This window comes from Rattus norvegicus, chromosome 1 (assembly GCF_021556685.1).
Source record: "Rattus norvegicus strain SHRSP/BbbUtx chromosome 1, alternate assembly SHRSP_T2T, whole genome shotgun sequence".
Lineage (NCBI taxonomy): Eukaryota > Metazoa > Chordata > Mammalia > Rodentia > Muridae > Rattus > Rattus norvegicus.
The window spans coordinates 118,301,170-118,321,987 of NC_141534.1; the positions used below are offsets into that span (position 1 = coordinate 118,301,170).

The 20,818-nt window shown below is 42.7% G+C and overlaps 1 protein-coding gene across 3 annotated transcripts in view; it reads left to right on the forward strand.

Annotated features, from left to right (window-relative positions):
• The window catches only part of Herc2 (HECT and RLD domain containing E3 ubiquitin protein ligase 2), a 203,204-nt gene extending 182,721 nt beyond the window's left edge, over positions 1-20,483 (forward strand). For all 3 annotated transcript variants that reach the window (XM_087556934.1, NM_001444180.1, XM_087556945.1), the window contains 14 exon segments: positions 1,498-1,675; positions 2,135-2,296; positions 4,072-4,163; positions 4,538-4,677; positions 8,168-8,355; positions 8,920-9,117; positions 11,285-11,368; positions 14,942-15,083; positions 15,263-15,457; positions 16,231-16,343; positions 16,887-17,077; positions 17,759-17,864; positions 18,148-18,360; positions 19,548-20,483. In XM_087556934.1, the coding sequence (XP_087413060.1) occupies positions 1,498-1,675; positions 2,135-2,296; positions 4,072-4,163; positions 4,538-4,677; positions 8,168-8,355; positions 8,920-9,117; positions 11,285-11,368; positions 14,942-15,083; positions 15,263-15,457; positions 16,231-16,343; positions 16,887-17,077; positions 17,759-17,864; positions 18,148-18,360; positions 19,548-19,820 (2,275 nt within the window). In that variant the 3' untranslated portion in view covers positions 19,821-20,483.
• Positions 20,484-20,818: the final 335 nt, after the last annotated feature.

A 20,818-nucleotide genomic window follows, 5' to 3' on the forward strand; every position in this document is an offset into this window, starting at 1 on the left:
TATAAATGCAGTTAGATAAGCTTCTGTCAAGACTGATGGTAAAGAGATTTCAGTTCACAGGAATTTAGGAGATGAAGTATTTTCATGCATCGTTTGCAGGTGTCAAAAGATCACAAAGTAAAGCTGAGGATGTAGCTTAGTGGTTAAGCCATCTTCCTAGCTTACCTTAGGGCCTGGTGGTCTCCTGGATCACCAAAATAAAATCACTCTTTAAAATTAAAACGTAATGGGTTGGGGATTTAGCTCTGGTAGAGCGCTTGCCTAGCAAGCGCAAGGCCCTGGGTTCAGTCCTCAGCTCCGGAAAAAAAAAATTAAAATGTAAAAACAACCACCACAAAAAAGAGTAAACAAACAAACAAACAAAAAACCCCTAGAGGTAGCAACCAACTGTGGTTATGTTTTCCTATAATCAAGGTACTTGGCTGAGGCAGGATAGAGGTCACATGATTAGCCAGGCTCCCCTGTGGGCTGCAAAGTACACTCCAGGCACTTGAGGACTGCATGCTGGGGCCCTGTTTGAAACAGCAGAAATCACAGATTATTTAATGAACAGCTTTAAAGCAACAAAGATGACTTTTAAGGAGAATTGGAAAAGCGCAAAAACAAGCAAAAACCCAACAACCCACAGACTCAAAAAACTCATTTTTCGAAATCATATCTCCCAAACCAAATGGCTGGTGATTTCTGATGTAATGTAACCTAATTTTTCAGAACATTCGAAAGAAAGGAGAATTCTCCCTGTTTTTTTTTTTTTTTTTTTTTTTTTCTTTTGGGGACAGGATTTTGCTATTTAAAATTGCTCAGACTGGCCTCAAACCTATGATCTTCCTGCCTAGCTTCCTGGCATTACAGGTGTGTATCACTAAACCATTTTGGATTGTTTGTTTGTTTGTTTGTTTTGTTTGGAGGCCTTTAGGATATTGAGCAGATTTTCAACCACCAAGCTAGTCTTATACCCAAACTCATTATTTTTTAAGACAACTTTACCTTTATCAAAACAAGACTCAGAATTCTTAAAATCTTAAGAAATCAAATCCAACATTATACAAAAGAATAATACATATGATCAAATGGCATTTATGCCAGAATTCTTAAAATTGGGTCCACACTAGAAAGAAATTGAGTCAATATAGAAAGAACACATAGACATATAGCATATTGAGCAGACCATGTAAGAGCCAAGCAGCGCGCACACACACACACGCACACGCACACGCACACGCACACACGGACCTACCTACCTATACACAAAATATTCACTGGCTCATAGGCTTGCAAAAACATATTATGGGTCTGGTTAGAAATCATTAAATTCTGATTTCAGGTTTAAATGGTTCTTCCTTATTGACTTTATAACCACTTGACTAAGAGAGAATATTTAGAGACACACATTGAAAAAATAAGTAGCAAACAGAAATGTTTAAATTTAAACAAGTGTTTAAAAATATGTAAGAATAAAAATATATTTTAGTAATATTTGTTGTATTTTTTTTGCAGTCCATGTGACCGCCCTCGTGTCATTGAGTCCCTGAGAGGAATTGAAGTGGTTGATGTTGCTGCTGGTGGAGCCCATAGTGCCTGTGTCACAGCAGCTGGAGACCTCTACACATGGGGCAAAGGCCGATATGGCCGCCTGGGGCACAGTGACAGTGAGGACCAGTTAAAGCCAAAACTGGTGAGAAGGTACTGGGTTTAAATGCCCAGTCCAGGCTCAAATGTCTGCTCTTGCTGTAGTGTTGACATGGGATAGGAACAGTTTGTCTTTGGTGTTATGTTCTTTTCATTTTACAGTCACTGGTCATAAGTTCACTATATGTTTTTTTATAGATGGAACTAAGTTGTTCTGGTACATATATACTCCTTGTAAAGGAGAGAATGATCAGTCTTCATGGTGGTGCATAGTTGGCTCACTGTGACTTTGATGCCTGCTTCCTTACAGTTCAGATTTATATTCTTCATATAAATATAACTTTATGTTGGTCATATATAGAGGAATGCATTTCTTCCTTAATTATTAAATTTTTCTTTGTAAAGTCTTAAGCATTCATAAAGTAGTACCACTATTATTATAAAGCCTTTTTTTTGTGATCATAATTTTACTGTCAGCTGAACCCTGCGTTTCTATTTTTTGAAGGTGGAAGCGTTACAGGGCCATCGTGTCATAGACATTGCGTGTGGCAGTGGTGATGCCCAGACACTGTGCCTCACTGATGATGATACCGTCTGGTCCTGGGGAGATGGAGACTATGGCAAGCTTGGCAGAGGAGGCAGTGATGGTTGCAAAGTGCCCATGAAGGTACTTTAGACCTGTGCATCCCAGCTCTCCAGTTTCTTTCCCTTCAGTGTGCTTCTTAGGAGCACTCTGTTCATTGTAGGCAGTACCCCGGAGTAAAAAGTGATCAAAGGGGCCAGGACATTTGGATACCTTAGGTGCTGTTTGTGTTCCCTTGGAAAAGGCTTCTAATCCAGGTGTGTTCCAAAGAGCCTGTGGTTTTGTTTAGTGTGTATATCTGCTTGACATACAGAGCTGACACAAGCCCACTTACTTGAGTTTACAGTGGTAAATAGGGTCCATGTCATCTAATGTAGGATATAGACTAGAGCTTGCTTCTTCTAGTGGATTTGATACATCTCAGGCAAAGAGAAGAGGCTGCCATGTGTTGCCAGTTTCATAGGCTTAAGTTAGGGGTCTACCTGTGCTATGGTGACTCGGCAATTTCTTAAAGCTGTCAGGTGATTTGACTGTCTTTCGTAGGTGGCTATCGAGATTGAGGGGAGCAAAGTGACTAGATAATATTAGATCAGTGTGTTATATCATTTTCTCTGTGCCCTGCAGTATGTGAATATGGTGATGTTGTACAGTTAGGGTACTATGAAAGAAGATTAGGACTTGTGTATGTATGCTCAGTGTCTTTCTTACTGTACAGATGTGGAACAGAGTCTCGGAACACAGGCATCTGGGGCAGAATCAGACCAGCTGGTTCATACCAGGGGCCCTTCATATGAGGGACCTAGGTCCAACCACATAGCTTTTGTTTTGGAGTTGTGCTTCTCAGTGCAATTGCTATTGATTCCAGAATGACTCTTAGTCTAAGTCAGTTTAAGTTTTAAAATGAAAATTCACAGTGAGGCATAGCAGTATATGCCATAATCACAGTATTCCAGGTTGTAAATTCAAGGCTTAGCTTGGGTTATATAATGAGACTCTAAAAGAAAAAAATCAAATTAAAATCGACTCCTTCACTCAATATTTATCTCAGGGTTGCACCCATTTCTGTCACTTGTAGCCTTTCCCCTTTTTCAGTACAGGTATATTATAACCTTGTTATAAGTTTAGGATTTCCACTGTTATGAAGGAAAATGATTTGCCTTTGACTTGATTAACTAAGGAAGGCTTTTTTACATTTGAATGTTAAGATGTTGAACATGGGAACACCTGGAGGAGGATATTATTGATGGCACTGTGACAGGGCAAGAGTTCCAGACAGACTAGTTAAGAGAATGAGATTTTAGTTAATTTTAATGGCAAATTAAGTATGAAGGCACACACAGACACCACATGTAGCAAAGTTTGCTGGGTGAGGAGAAGCAGTGAACAGATACGTGAGGCCTGACAGGATCCTGCATATGGGATGTGGAGGGTAGACACTGGGTGTTCATGGGGTCAAAGCAGGCCATGAGATTACCAACCAAGGGCCTGTTAATTAAGCTGACCTGGTCAGAGGATCAGGACTCCAGCACCCCTGGCCATTTCCCTCCTGCTGTCTTCAGTCTTGGGGTCTGGTAGTGCTAGAAGTAGACTCATTGGAAACTGGCTCTATCATGTCAGTCTCAGGAGAGAAGACAGACTTCAGACTTCACCTGGTGACATGTCCTGGTCCTTACTCTATCACATTTCTTCTTCCTTCCTGAAGTTACTTTGGTTAGGTTAGATGTTAATATTGTATTAAATATTGTATGTGAGTACAGATTTTCAGAGTGCTTACTAGATGTGGTTAAGTCTCAGTGTGATTGCAGCAGTCAACAGTGACCTTGATGGAGTCTGTCTGACTGAGCCTTTTTCCTTTCTAGATTGATTCTCTCACTGGCCTTGGAGTAGTTAAAGTGGAATGTGGATCTCAGTTTTCTGTCGCCCTTACCAAGTCTGGAGCTGTTTATACATGGTATGTCAAAATGTAATACCACTAAAACCATATTTTAAATTTTTAATTTTGTTTGGGCATTTTGCCTGCGTTTATGTCTGGACACATGCATGCCTAGTGCCCACAGATGCAAGAAAAGGCGTTATGTCCCCTTGGAACTTGATTTAGACATGATAGTGATTTATCATGTTAGGGGTCTGCTAGAAGAACAGCAAGTTCTCTGAGCACTACAACCGTTGAAACTATTTTCATGCCGTCTTGTTAACTTCTGTGATAGGCGGTGATTTGGGTGCTGGAGTACAGAGCGTACACCACGAGGGTAGCTGAATGGTGGGTAGCAGGGCGGAATACAGATGACCATAGCTCAATAAGTTGTATGCTTTCCTTTAATGCAGGGGTAAAGGTGATTATCACCGACTGGGCCATGGATCCGATGACCACGTTCGGAGACCACGGCAGGTTCAAGGACTGCAGGGGAAGAAAGTCATTGCTATCGCTACTGGCTCCCTGCACTGTGTGTGCTGCACAGAGGATGGTAGGTTCATGCCTAACATTACAGAGCTGAGGCCTGGAACTCTGAGGTTATCGCACATAATTCGAATTGTAGATTTAGAGACTGAGGGTAGGGTTTGACCCCCTCCTTTTCAGTCCTTTGTGTTACTGTCATGATTATGTTGTGTTGTGTGGCTATGCAGAAAGGCATCCTGTGGGTCAGTCCTTGGCATCTGGGAACTCTATCCTGATAGGACTCCGTCCTTCCTCTGATGATAAGTGGGGCTGAGTTCCTGAACTGTTTGTATAGTGTAGTCTGTGCTGATAACCTGGTTTCTGCGAGGGTCTGCAACTTAGGTTGTACCAGGTGAACATTGTCCACCGCAATGAAGACTCTTACTGTAGTCTGTAGCCATCATACCTGTGGATGTTGTGGCCCAGCAGGCAGTTTAGAACACTGAGGCGAATGAAGAATTGGCAAATGTATTTCTCCACAGTCTTGCTGGCACAAGGAACAAAGTGCCCATGGAGTGGCTACCACATAATCTAGGAGACCAGAACCATGGCAGCATCATTGAAAGCTTCAAAGAAAGGAATGAGCAGTTTGCCATCAAGCCCCAGCTTCCTCAGAGCTGCATCAAAGATGCAAATAGTACCAAGTCCAGAATGCCCACATCCCAGCTGGAATCTGATTGCATTGATCTCTCTTTGTAAACAGGTGGCAGCTTGCTGTACTATAGATATTGATCTGTGGCTATCTCAGATGAGGTAGCCTAAGAGTAGAATGCAGCAAGCACCAGATTGGAGGAGGAAATGTGCCTCACAAGATCTAGGAAAGAATCCTGCACCTTCTGGTGTCTCCAACCCAGCCTTTGGTGGTGGTAAGGGTGCCCAGCAGCAGTACCAGAGATAAGACCACTCTGAGTACATACAGAAAAAGCAGCACCCATGCACCCAAGGTTCTCATGTCCAGGCTAGTGGTACCTCCAATCAGGATACAAACCAGATGATCAGCAGGTACAGCAGTGGCTCTTTGAAGAAGGTTGGGGAAGGTGAAGGTGATCAAGCCAGAGCACACTGAGGGATAAGGAGATGGCTGTCCATGTTGCTTCAGCACCATCTGCCACCAAGACCACCAGCACCACTTGAGCAGCACCAGCAGTTGGGCATGAATGCAGTGGTATACCTGGCTCTGGTAACTGACACAACCACCCTACTAATGCACTGTTGTTCTTTCTTGAGCCCAGTGCTGGGCCACCTATTTGTAATAGCATCCACAGTCACTACACCTTGGAGTCAGTCTTTGGATGATCAGCAGTTAAGCTGAGCTGCAATTAGGGAGTTCCTAGAGAACTGAGGCTGAACCTTTGAAGGAGGCCTTGGAGTTGCATGTCCACAGGCTCTTCAAGGTCAGAGTGTTGTTCTGTGCTCTGAGGCTACTTTATTTTTCCTTATAGTGTTGGATTCCCAAAAGATGAGAGTTGAGAGTCCTGGGTTAGATTTTTTGGATGGAGGAGGCTTGACATTTTGGATCCAGGAGTTCTTCAGGTTAGGACTTTGGTGTCTTTGGCTCTGGGAATGCTTGAGGGTACCCAGGGGGCTGACACCTGCAGGAAGCTCAACCCAGGTGCTTTAAACCCAGGATATCTGTGATCCAAGCCCTGAGATACCAAGGCTAGGGTGCCTAGATATTGGACACTGGGTACCAGAGCCCAGAGTGGAGTGGATAGAGGGTCTAGGGGTCTGGAGAGAAAATTCAGATTTCTAAATAACAAAAAGACAGGGCCTGGGAATCTGGAAAGTGGCTCTCTGCTTTTGTTCTTAAGTCTTCCTTTCAAGTAACTTTCTGGTTTCTTTTGTTTTGTCCCATCACTCATGTTAATAACACCAACTACTTGCTTAAGTTTATGTCTGCCAGGGCTTTCCACTGTGGAAATATTTTGTATTTACTAAGTATTTGCAAGAAAAAAAATCTACTCGAATGTCCCTTTTCTCATCCAGTATTTTCTTAGCTAATTTATTTGTTTTCATTTTTCATGGGTGGTACTGAGAGTTGACTCATTTAGTTGTGTCTGTGTGGAACCCATGGCTTCGTGACATAGTTCAATACCAGGCATATTTCATTCTGGCCTTTTCTCTGTCTACATTTACAACTCCTTTCTCTTTTAGTGATAAGCCTGGATTCCATTAAATGCTTTTAGTTATATTGATGTTCAAACTATGTCCTGTTTGGCTGGTTTTATCTCCTTATGTGGCTCATTACTAATATATGCTTCTTGGGACAAAAGCTGGTCCACTCCATCTTTTACGTTTTGGAGCTTGCATTTGGCTATTTCCTTAGGAACTCTTGTTCCTTTAGAGAACAACATGTAAAAGATCCAGGTAATGATTATGATCATTGAAATAGGGATCCATGTTGTCTAGGCTGCCTTATTGATTGGAGCCAGGAAACATGTATGTTAAGAGCACACATACTTGCACTTTCTGTCTGTGGTTGAAGATTGCATTTACACACACAGCATCAGTTCCATTCAGGACCCAGGGTTCATTCTGGTTTATTCACTTTCCACATGTATAACTCCTTTCTCTTTTAGAGATAAACCCAGATCCTTGCAGTTTTCTATAATAGTTTAGACACTCTTCATTACCCTACAATTCTTTTTGTCCTCCCCTCTGTGGGCTCTTGCCTTGTCATAGGCTGCCACACAGCCACACAGTAGATGCAATGGGTTCTCCCAGTGGGAAAGCTTCCTTTTTTCAACCTCAATACCTCCCCTATCTGTGTGCGCTTTTACAGAGACATCTTCTGAGTACTCATGCTCAGGTACTCACCCTATGACTTTATAACTGAATTCTTAGAGAGCAGGAAGAGGCAAGACATAGCATATTGCTCTTGATCACACAGCCATCTTATTTGAGAAAATGACACTTAGAGACTGAATGATCCACCCTGAGGAGATTGCATTTGATGTTGCCAAAGAGCAAAAGCCTTGTATCTGGTCTACTCAACACATGACCTTTCATTTAGACCATTTTTTTTTTTTTTATTATATTGGTACTTTACAGTTGAGGTCCAGCATGGGCCCAGAAAATATAATGAATTTTATGAGTGATGACACCTATGCCTAGATGATGAATAACTAGGGAAGGGTACATTCTTTAGAATGTATGGATTTGTTCATCTTAAAGACTGACTTTTCTTAGTCTGTCTAGCATTCAGGAGCTATCTAGGTTGTTAGGAATATTTCCCTAGGTTTCATCTTACTTGTTCTGTTGGAGAAATGCTGCTGTTACATACCTGGTCCAAAGAACTAATAAACCAGACCAGACTAGAGTTTTGACTGACAGCCATTGTAGAGAGGCCTCTTTAGATACATGATTAGTGTGTGTTGACATCTAGAAGCTGGTGCTTAGTGAGGTGAGCACTAAGACAAAACAGAAAGGTAGTAAGTACTGCTATTGTGATGGGAAACCGCTGAAACTGTGCATTCACTGCTCCTGTAACCTACGTTCTTTAAATTTACTTTGTTTAGGTGAAGTTTACACATGGGGTGACAATGATGAGGGGCAGCTAGGAGATGGAACAACAAATGCTATTCAGAGACCACGATTGGTAGCTGCCCTTCAGGGTAAGAAGGTCAACCGTGTGGCCTGTGGTTCTGCGCACACCCTTGCCTGGTCAACCAGCAAGCCAGCGAGTGCCGGCAAGCTTCCTGCACAGGTCAGTGCTAGCTGGGTAGGTGTGCTAGAATTGGGGCACATTGTGCCAGCTAACTATCATGCAGGTACAGCTACAGATGGCTCAGTTTTTCGTTTTATATTTACAGAAGTGTTTCATTGATAACAGTTCAGTTATAATATCATGAAATAGTGCTATTAAGAACTGTAATATTGAGCTGGGGCATAACTCAATGATAGAATGCTTACTTGCTTAGCATACTTGAAGTCCTGAGTTCAGTCCCCGGCACAGCAAAAAAAAAACCAACACAGATAGAGAAAAATACTTGTACCAACCAACATCATTTGTCCAACAATGTGTTGCCTTCTTTATATTTTGTAACTATATAAAATAATTGATTGTATATGTAGTCTACATGTTTCTAGGTAAACATATTTCTACAAGCTAATGTTTGTGATATTCTTTGATGTTTATTTATCTTAAATGATCAAACTAACTAGAAAGAGCATGATGAATTTTACAGACTAATCTCAGAATTCATAGTGCTGTTTTTTGGCTTTCTGTGCTTTGCCACTTAGTGGACTCAGTGAAACTGTGATGTTTCAGGTACCCATGGAGTACAACCATTTACAGGAGATCCCCATCATTGCTCTACGGAACCGACTGCTGCTGCTGCATCACATCTCAGAGCTCTTTTGTCCCTGCATCCCCATGTTTGACCTAGAGGGCTCTCTTGATGAAACTGGACTTGGGCCTTCAGTTGGGTTTGACACACTTCGAGGGATCTTAATATCTCAGGGAAAGGTATTTTGTAGCAGTGTGTAGAACAGGATCACTGTAGCCACCAGTAAACCTTTACTCAACAAAGATCCTTATTCTGGGGCTGTAGATAGAGACTTTTTTTTCATTCAGCAAGCGGTCCTTGAGTGTCTACTACATGTAAGTTATTTCTAAGTACTAGAACATGTTCATTAAAAAACAAAACAAAACAGCCATGAAGCCAAGCCTTGAGCACATGTTTTTCTCTGCCTGCCTGACCTTGAATGTTTTTGGTCAGTTCCACTGACACAGGAGGGAAAGGTTCTTAGATAATTTCTTCTCCTATGTATGCCCAGCAGAAGGTTGGGAGCTTAGAGAGAAGCTCTGTGCCATTCATGTACGTGGAGATTTCTTGCTGAGAAAGGATTAAACAGGGGCAGGAAGTAAACAGACTCGGGAATTTTGGCACAGGATGGGTTTTGACCCATTGACTTTTTTATTAACCAGAACTTTCCTGGCTGGAAAGTAAAAGATCAAGCTATTGAATTTCTGGTTGGAAGCCTAATGTGATCTTAGAGGGGACTCAGCATTTCATAGCAGGTGTGGGAGCACAGAAGATGAGTTAAAGATCTCTCCACCTAGAAGGTCTGTGATTCTTTGATATATATTGTTATCAAGCAGTACAGCCTAGTCTTATTGATAAAATAAAATTTAGTTGTTTTAGAGTGATGTCCAAATGGTTATTCTCTTTTAGGGTGGGTTTTGTTGTACTGAACAGGAGGCCTGTATGTATTTTATGTCCATTGTGCCTGAGGGTGCTGAGCAATAAAGATAGTATCCAAGAGATGTTCTCTCTGATAATAGATGCAAGAAGAAACCTCATTTCAGCTAGTTTTCCAGTAATTAAAAAGTGGCAATGTTAATTCTGTCATCTTCACTTTGTCTTCCCCTTCAAAGAAGAGAGGACAGTAGGCAGCAAAGAGAGGGAAGAACATACAGACAGGTTGCAGTCCTGCCTGAGGTAATGTGAGTGCATCTCCTACAGGCTGCAAGAGCCTCTAGGATGGGCTTCCACTAAGTTAATCATGGGGCAACATGATAGACAGTGGTGGTGGAGTGCCTACACTGAGGCAGTAACAGTCGAGGGCGGCATAGTGAGTGTCTGAAGGGCTCTGAGCTGCTCTGATTGACAGTCTCTGAGTGGGTGTTAGAGGAGACAGTGCCCCTGATTCAGAGTAGCAGTGAGGAATTGATGTGTATTTGGAAGGTGGAGGCAAGAGAATTGTGAATATGAGACCATCCTAGATTACATAATGAATTCATAGCTAGTGTAGAAGACCCTTTATAAGACCCTTTTTTAAAAAATAAACAAAACAAAGCCATTCCAACAGTTATCACTAGAGGAGAGCTGGGCAACCAGCGATTCAGAGTAGGGAAACACTCTGAGGGAGGAGTGCGGCATGCAAGAAGGCAAGTAGAGGTGGGGCTGTGCATGGGCTGTGATGGTAGATACTTTTCTACCAGTAAACTTAAATCTCCTTCTACCTTTAGTGCTTCCTGGGTTGTTTAACGTTGCACTTCTGCAATCTGGGGTTGCATTCTCTAGAGTCTGATCTGGGAGAGGGACTTAGGATCTATAGGAGGCCTTTGTGTTTCTGCAGGTCTCTCCTCCCTAGCTCTGAAAAGAAGGCACTGGTACCCCCTGAGCAAAGAGGCCTAAGACCTGTTTCTTTTGAATGCCTCTCAAGTGTCCCTTCCTGGATGATGCCCAGAGTCTTACTGTCATGCCAACACTCTCCTGGCTATCTTCACCCTGGCATCTTTCAGTGTATGCTTACAGTGTGTTCTCTACCCCAGGTCTGGCTGGATCCATGAGATCCTTGACTCAGCAGCTGCTCTGTGGTGCAGTTAAGAGTTTGAACATCAGACCCTGTTGCTATTGAGATGTAGTTTGGCAGGGAATCCTCAGTCTTCTAGAGTTGGAGCAGGCATTTGCCATGCCTCAGCCCTCTGGTCTGTTCTTCCTGAGGGACTTGCTCAGCTGTCAGTCATGCTTGTAAGCTTTCTAGTTGTCTACATCGCTTGCTAAGCTACTTAAAAAGGAGCCATTTTCTGTTCTCAGGGAAGTCTGACTTTCAGAAATAGAGGCATGGTTCTCAGACACGATGATTTCTATTTCGACCCTAAACTCTGTTTGTTTTTTATGTTTTAGGAAGCAGCTTTCAGAAAGGTAGTACAAGCAACTATGGTGCGAGATCGTCAGCATGGGCCTGTGGTGGAGCTGAACCGCATCCAGGTAGCTCTCTCCATCTGACAGTTGTACAAGTGATACTTTCAGGGTACAAGTGAGTGCCTGCAGTCTTGAGGGATGGCAGCACTCATGGGCTTATGGAGCAGGCTTTCTGTGTGCACTGCTCTGTGATGCAGAGGCTTTAGGGGCCCTTTGTATGAAAATAAAAAGGATCTACTTGGCATACCCCAAAAGCACAGACAAAGAGAAATTTTAAAAAGGTAAAGGGAGAAGCAGCAATATTTTCCCCACAAGGTGATAATGGCCACTCTTCTATGTGGCCTTTGTGTATTTGTTATACATAAAGCTAAGTCACTCTTGTAAATTGCTGCATTTTTTTACGTGTAACAGTTTACGTTCCTGTGAGCCTTTTATAACCTCCTGACTGAGAGTTTTCTAGTTTAATAAGCCAGTATTGCTAACATTGTCTCATGAAAAAGAAGAGAAGTCAGGCCATTTCTGAATTAACACTGCTTCTAAGTACACATAAACTTATTCTTTGAAATTTTTAATTAAAATCCAGAGGAATCCCAGTCAGTGATTATGATAGTGCATGGCATTTGACATTTAATACGCAAATGAAATTAGCCTCGCCTCTCAGATCAGAAATAGAGAGCCATGAAGAACAAATTCTTTGTTACTGAACCTTTGTATTAACACATGATTTTTATCCTGATGGTGATTACATGACGAGAATTTTTTCTGAATTGTACTTGGGGGCATTTTGGATTAAGAGATCAAACTCTTGTCCTTTGTTGGACAGCACATGTGACCACATTGGTAGTACTGGTGTCTCTAGTGATGAACGTCACGGTATCTAGTGCTAGCTTGTAATTTGGTCCTCTAGTTCCACAAATAAATGGGCTGTTTAATTGGGTCTATAAAAAAGCTTTTATTTCCCCACCTTGGATGACGAGCATCCTAAAGTTTGCAAGACAAGGAAAACTGTACATTCCTGGGTCAGGTTCCTGTCTTAGACAGACCTACAGGCTCCTTGGAGCCAGGACTCTTACTGGGATGTCTGTGGCTGGAGGGATCAATGAGGCCCTGACTGCTTGAGCCTAAAGTCCTGCAGTGGGCATGCTACTGCTTGCTTTTTTCTTTGCAGATTTCCAGTAATATCTGTTTCCTGCTGGTCTTTATGTTCCTACTTTTGTGTTTAAAAATGGTCAATATGTGTGAAAAAAACCTGACAGATTGAGAAAAAACACACAAACATCCTCAGAATGGTGTGCAGTGAAAACTGACATCTGGGGCACCTCCATCAGCTACAGTCTTTGGGCATGAGAACCTACAGTTAGTGTAGTATTATATCTTAAGAGTAGAATGCTCTCCACAAATGTTGGAATAGAATTGTTTTCTACCAGATCATATTCTTAATAAGTCTAAGGTGAATTCATGGTGACAGCACTAAGTCAGATTGGCCGCACTGTCCTGGTGTTGACATCTATGGTGATGGTGTTCTGCACTAGTTTCATGAAACTCAGGAAGGATTAATACTGCCCACAGGAAGGGACTAAAGAGATTCATAATACATAGCTCATTTTCCTGGGGAGGTTTTTCTTTTGTTTTATATAATGAATTTTAGTCAACCCCCCACCCATTACTTTCTCTTATGTCCCACTCCCAGCCTCTGCTGCTGAAATCTGCTTCTTTCCTACAAGTCCCCATGTACTTTCCTGACTTTGGTACTTGTGTGACCTACTGAATTTAATTTTGTGAAACTTTTGCATGAGCACACATTGCAGTTATTTACTGGATCATAGGTCAGCTTACTAGTTATCAATGGCCCTTTTATTGAAGAGAGTGGCACCCTCTGCATCTAGTAACCATTAACTATCAATAGGCTCTCAGGGAGGAGTGGGACCTCAGCTCAGCTCCCTGGTGAGTTTTTATTGTTATGAAAATAGTGCTGTTTGGTTAGTGGGAATTCTGAAAAATTAGTGTCTATAAAAATCATTTAACATGATTTTTTGGTTGAGGGGTTGAGCTTTTTTTTTTTTAAATGAAGGGTGGAGGTTGTTGAGACAGGGTCTTGCTGTATATCTCAAACTGGCCTCAGACATTAGCCCCCCAAGTGCTGGGAATATAGTACTACCACTCCAGGCTTACATTCACTACAGAATTAGCTCATGCTCATTTTGGGAAAATTAGGAAAACTCATATTAACATCAGCTAAAGTCACCTGTGCTTCTGTTGTCCAGGAAAAGTACCACCTATATGTAAGTTCATTTACTGTCAGTTTTAAATGTGTCCATGTGGTGCTCACTTTTTGTAGAAACCACAGGCAGATGAGCTCCAGTCGTTAGTGCTATCCATGGCTGCCCCGAGGTAGCTGCAGTGCTATATCCATAGCATCATGGGAGCTGGTCTCCTCTGGGGATCACAGATCCCTTTAAGGGTTGCTGTGCAGTTTAAAGGGAAGAGCCTTTGTAGACATGCAGCTAAGTGTATGGTACAGAGAAAAGTTCATTCTTTAGGGAACTATAGCTTTGACCTGGAATTTACTGAAAGTTGGCTACAAATGGTAAAATTTTACTGGAGGAAAATATACAATAAAATTATGATCACGGGGTTGGGGATTTAGCTCAGTGGTAGAGTGCTTGCCTAGCAAGCACAAGGCCCTGAGTTTGGTCCCCAGCTCTGAAAAAAAGAAATGGAAAAAAAAAATTATGATCGCATGGACAGTTTTTCTTAGACTTTGCATGTTGTCATCCTCGTACATCGAGCAGCTGAGGCTAGAAACTGAAGGAGGAGCCAAACCCACACCAGCATTAGGTTTTGTCTGATCTCCCCGGCGTTAGTTTGTGGAGAGTGAGTGGTGACAAGTGCAGTCACTGGAGTTGCACCCAGGTCAGCAGAGTGAATAAAGGGAGGCTGTTACCATGGCTACAGTAGTACATCTGGTCTTGGCCTTTAAAACCTTGGTATAGGTGTAAGTTCTGCATTCCCGTCTCAGTCCACAAGGACTGTGTAGTGAAGTAGTGGTAGTTAGAGTTGTAGTCATTGATGGGCCAAGTATGAAAATCCACACGAAGGCAGTTATGAACACCACCTTGCCTCCAGCCCTGCATGAATAGTGATGGTGGCATAATCATTGCTTGCAAGTGTGTTTGTTCAAATGCCACAGGCAGACTGCTGTCTTGTGCAGTGTTTGTAGTAGAGCTCTGTGTGCATCAGTTGCTGGCACATTGGTTCTATGGCAAGGAAGCTACAGAGTTTGCTACTGACTCAGAACTGGAGCTTTGGGAAAGTCCACAAGTGAGGTGCAGAGACCATCAGGCAAAACCCTCAGTTTCTTTGTCCAGGGATTTGCTTTTATTTGCTGGAGGTAGGAACGTAACTGCCCCTCCTTATGGGACCTGCTTATGGCAGAAGTCACGCAGGTGTTAACTTAGAAGGAACTCAAATGTGTGTGAGGTGTTAGAGCAGGCCAGTCCCCAGCGGCAGAGAGGGTCTCAGAGTATTGAGTGAAGGGGAGGAGTTTTGAGGATCTTATATACAGGCTTCTCTATAGCTGCTTCCATGGTGTTCTCTGCTGCCCCAATGTCTTATGCTTTTCACTCATTTCCTCTGTAGGTTAAACGCTCCCGGAGCAAAGGTGGTTTAGCTGGTCCCGATGGCACCAAGTCTGTCTTTGGGCAGATGTGTGCTAAGATGAGTTCCTTCAGTCCTGACAGCCTTCTCCTTCCTCACCGAGTCTGGAAAGTCAAGTTTGTTGGTGAGACTTTCTGTGCATATCTGTAGAACTTACTTGCCTGGGAGAGGGGGTATGGGGGGTAGCAAGCCAAGTAGTACATGAGTATCATATGCAGAGGATGAGAGTAGCCACCTTCCTGGTGCTGTTTCTGCTGGTGCTCTTGGGTAGCCCATGTGTTACTGATTCTCCTTTGCTTCCAGGTGAATCCGTGGATGACTGTGGGGGTGGCTACAGTGAATCCATAGCAGAGATTTGTGAGGAGCTACAAAACGGACTCACCCCCCTTCTGATTGTGACTCCCAATGGAAGGGATGAGTCTGGTGCCAACAGAGACTGTTACCTGTTGAACCCTGCCACCCGGGCACCAGTGCACTGCAGCATGTTCCGATTCCTAGGTGGGCCTCAGTTGTGTGTCATACTGCTGTGGAGGGCCGGTACCACCCTTAAGTTAGTGTAGCAGCTCTTGTCTATCTCGACAACAGTGGGCATTATAAATACCTATGTTTAGATTTTGAGACATTGGCGATGAAAAAATGATTTTCATGCATTTACCAGCATTGTGGAGGAGAAAAGGTTCATTTTGTGCCCAGTGTTAAGGACTTGGTAGTGGTGAGCTAGCATAAGTTATGACCATTCTTTGTACAGCTTTAGGGATTTATAGTTAGGCAGGAGTGACTGTGTGTTCAATGCTATATGCTTTCTTTGACATGCAGAGGATCTGAAATACTGTTTGTTTTCTAAACCTATCTGAAACTCATGGAGAGAGATGGCATTGGCAGCAGGCCTGTTACTCATTGTCTGAGTCTGTGCAGAGTGCTCTCACAGGGCTCCTTACCCTACCACTACCCATTACCAGAACATCCACCTTCTTGGAGGGATCCATCTCTTTGCTTTCCCATCAAAGGGACAAGAGTTGGCATACTGTGGTTTAATCCTGTGTATGAAAAGAATAAGGAGAGTTAGCAACTTGTGTTATAGGAAGAAAAGGAAGTAAGTTTTGAGTAGAACCTGATGTTTCATGGTGGGACTAGCTCTCATTTGGGTGGTTCTGGTTTAGAGGTCTGTGGCCTCAGTGTAGAGCTGATAACTCCAAGGCATGTTTGAACAAGCAAGAAGCAACTCTTCATCCATTCCAAGTATGTTCTGGCCTTCTGTTTTGAACAATCAGGGGTGTTATTGGGCATTGCCATCCGAACCGGGAGCCCACTGAGTTTGAATCTTGCTGAGCCTGTTTGGAAGCAGCTGGCTGGGATGAGCCTCACCATTGCAGACCTGAGCGAGGTAATAGATCTGGGCTGTGGGTCTTATAAAGGGGCTTTGACTTTTCTGGGTACCTGATGTACACTCATGGGTATATGAAAGCAGCTCGCCTCTGACCACTTCCTAGAGCAGAGAAAAGTGTGGCTCCGAGAGAGTTGGTATAATATGCGGTTTGTGTTGCTAAGCAACTGATGTAGCCTGATAGATAAGGAAGATCACTATCATGTGCAGAGCTGGGCTACACCTCAGGATCCCAGGAAGGAACCAGTCCAGTGATAGGGCAGACAGTCTGGTATCCCTGAGCCACGTGCTTTTTATGCTCTTTAGGGTTTAGGGGAGTATCAGTCACCCACCATTTAGTTGTTTTCTCAGCAGTAAAACAGTACACTAAAGAACTCTCTGGATCTTTCTTTAGCTCCTTGGGTGAAGTACTTCCTCGCAGAAGTCCCTTTTTCTTCTTCTTTAGATTAAGTTAGATATGGTTGTCTGTGCTTGGATTGGACTGAGCTCTGTGATAGGAGAACAACCCAGGTTTAGCATGTATACTGTGTTTCTCTTTGACAGGTTGATAAAGATTTTATTCCTGGGCTTATGTACATTCGTGACAATGAAGCCACTTCAGAGGAGTTTGAGGCTATGAGCCTGCCCTTCACTGTGCCGAGTGCCAGTGGCCAGGACATCCAGCTAAGCTCCAAGCACACGCACATCACCCTGGACAACCGTGCAGAATATGTCCGGCTGGCAATAAACTACAGGTTTGTGATCATCTGTCTCTTTATTGCTTTGACCTAATAAATAACAAAAGTAGCAGATTACAGTTACTTGGGTGTTTACTTTTTTTTAGAGGTATCATACATAAAAGTGTACTCATTTTTCATCAACTATTGCTAATCTTTGTTATGAATTTTATTTTCTGGCTTGTTTTCACAGTACTTATTCCCAGTTGAAATTTCTAGGTTTCAGTAAAATAATGAGGTAAATATAATGTTCTCATTTAGGGGACAGTCCCCACAGGGATATCAGATCTTTGTGCCCTTCTATACTTTTCTTTGTCAGCTCCTTAGACAGGGATATAGTTGGGGCCATGCCAACACAGAGTAGCCTGCACAGAGCCAAGTATGACTGTACCCTGACATTATAGCCTCTGTGAAGTATGGTACTGGCACTGTCATACCCAGCACCGACTTCTGACAGTCTTTGCATTGTGCGTGTGACTGTAGTTAATTGAGTTTATGTCCTGCACACCAGTTTGGGCGAGATCCCAGTAGTGTTGTATATGAAGAACATCGCCCAGAACCATCCTCTCAATCCTCTCCTGTGGTGTGTGTGGTAGCAGTACTCATGTGTAAAGATTGGTACCAGCAGAACAAAGTGCCCAGTAAACGTAGATACAGGTGTAAGGAAGATTTGGTTATTTTTGTTTCTGTTCTTTTAAGACTCCATGAATTTGATGATCAAGTGGCTGCTGTCCGGGAAGGGATGGCTCGAGTTGTGCCTGTACCTCTTCTCTCTCTTTTCACTGGATACGAATTGGAGACAATGGTAAGTGGCTGCTCTGTGCTGCCAAGAGCTGCCTTGATACACTAGCCCGCTCGTGTGGTCTCTACTTAAACCTTCCATGTGGAAAGCTAAGGCTGGACTATGATAGTGAATGAAATGACAGCACAGTTTGCCCGCGGGGTGCTGAGGTTCAGAGGGGCACACATGTTCTCCTGAGATTGTAGGAATCTCATTACGGAAAAAGAGGATTAGATGTATATTGAAGTGACCAAAAAAAAAAAAAAGATTTAAGTATGAGCCTGATCTAATAGGATGTTTTTCCTAGGTATGTGGGAGCCCGGACATCCCACTGCATCTTTTAAAGTCAGTGGCAACATATAAAGGGATTGAGCCTTCTGCATCCTTGGTCCAGTGGTTCTGGGAGGTGATGGAGTCTTTCTCTAACACGGAACGCTCCCTCTTTCTTCGCTTTGTATGGGGCCGGACAAGGCTGCCCAGGACCATTGCTGACTTCCGGGGCAGAGACTTTGTCATCCAGGTAGGCTCCTCACCAGGATCACAGAGCTCTGTATTGACATCAGTGGAAGTAACTTGTGTACTGCTTCAGAGCAGTGAGAAAATAGATTCCGCAAATGAAAATGGGAAATACCTAGGCCTATAATCTTTGAATTTTACAATTAAAGGCCTTGAACACTATAACCTATTTTTGCAGAGTGTATCTATGTCATAACTAGTACATACTATTGTGAACTCCAGCATGTATTTTGAATACACATACTTTTTTAAATTACTTAATGTATTAATTATATGAGTATACCATCACTGTCTTCAGACACACTAGAAGAGGGCATCAGATCTCATTATGGATGGTTGTGAGCCACCATGTGGTTGCTGGGGATTGAACTCAGGACCTCTAGAAGAGCAGTCAGTGCTTTTAAACACTAAGCCATCTCCCCAGCCCCGAATACACATATTTTATAAAGCATTTGTTTGATTTTCTAGTTGGATTGGGTAGATCACTAAATATGCTAGCTATTAACAGAAAAGAATGAGATTGTTCATATATTTGAGAATAAATTTGTCTTAGAACTCAATGGTCTGGTGATTTAAACAAGCTCAGTTTACCTTTTAAGGTCACTGAGGAGGGAAAACCAGACCTAACAATCTTCTCTGTCCTGAGACCATGGTAGCAATAGTCCTGGAGGCACATCTGTGCCCGGTCATCAAAATATCCATCTTTCGGGAACATCTTTGATAGCAAACAGTTTTTCTAAAACAACAGTAAAGATTTGTTTGTGGCTTTCTAGTATCTTGATCTGTAGGTGCCAATCACTATTGGTTAGTGCTCTTAGAAAGAATGTCCTCTGGTGGTCAAGTAGTGGACGCCAGTCTCATGCCCCATTCATAGACTAGTGTCAGCTAGGTGATAGGGCTTTAGCTACACCAGTAGGAGATAATGGGTTGGTCTGTCCCATTGCCTACCTTCATGTGACTGCTTGGTGATATCAGGGGTCACAGTAAAATTGGTTTGCTTCTCTTATTGCTGGTCCTAGAGATGAGTTACTTTTTTTTATATATATCTAGAATTGGTTCAATTCTACATTTTCTTAATGCTTTTATTTCTAGCCAAATATATAGTTTCTGTAATAATGATGTGAACACAGTAAAATAATGCAGAGTTTTACTTATCCTCACCACACTCTTATTAATATTCTTTACCAACAGGTCTTAGATAAATACAACCCTCCTGATCACTTCCTTCCAGAATCCTACACATGCTTCTTTCTGCTAAAGTTGCCCAGGTATTCCTGCAAGCAGGTGCTTGAGGAAAAGCTCAAGTATGCCATCCACTTTTGCAAGTCCATAGACACAGATGACTATGCCCGCATAGCTCTCACTGGAGAGCCAGCTGCCGATGACAGCAGTGAGGACTCAGATAATGAGGACGCTGACTCTTTTGCTTCAGACTCTACACAAGACTACTTGACAGGACACTAAGATGGAAATACCATCAGGAAGGGATGTGGCTGAACAAGCAGGAAGAGTCCTGCTGTGTAAATTGTAAATGTCGAGTGTACTCGATGAAGAATATCACTCCTTGAAGTGTGTGGAAGAGAGAGAAACTGGCTGTCTGAGAGCACTGCGTGGTAGGACAACAGCAAGATGAGCCTGTGCATGAGGAACTCATGGGGCACTTCTTCCCCATAATGCTGCATTACCTATAGGACCCAGTGTTTACTACAGTGTAAATGTTTATATGGACACAGAACAGCATCACTAAAATAAAGCCTTTCTACTTGTGGGTGCAATAGATTCCTTCTTTTTCCTTTGCAGTGTCATCTTGATTGTATATTGAAAATACTGTGTAATGATGAAATCATATTATAAATATTTCAACTAATTTTACTCTGAATTTGTTTATTAAAAGCTTTTTGAACATTAAATTATTATTTCTTCAGTGCATTTAAAAGTTACTTAGAACAGAAAACAAAAATGCCATTCAGGCCCCCTCCTCCCAGGTGTACCATTTTAACATATGCATTATGTGATTGAGGCATTTTGGTGGACAATATAATTTCTATCATGGAAAGTGTATTTAATGTCTATGTCATGTTTATGCCAAAATTTTAATCCCCTATAAATAAAACATGTGTCACAAAATTGTAGGCTGAGCTTTCTTAACCAATTAGACTAGCACATATGGATCTGCTACAACCAAACCATACTCAGTGACAAAGCACTGAGGCACTTATTAAGATAGCTGCTCTCAGGACCCGAGGAGGCCCAGGGACCCTGAGAGCTCCTTTCTCTAACTTTAAAGATGCCCTCAAGCCCAGTCCCAATGTCTGGCCCCACTGTATGGGTCAGGTGCACCCTTGGCCCTATTTGCCATTGGGTTGGATTTGCTGTGTCTGGTAAGTTCTCTGCAAATGGAAGACTAGAGCATAGCATAGAAGAACTGGCTGGCAGGCCTTAATATGGTAGATCTTGAGATC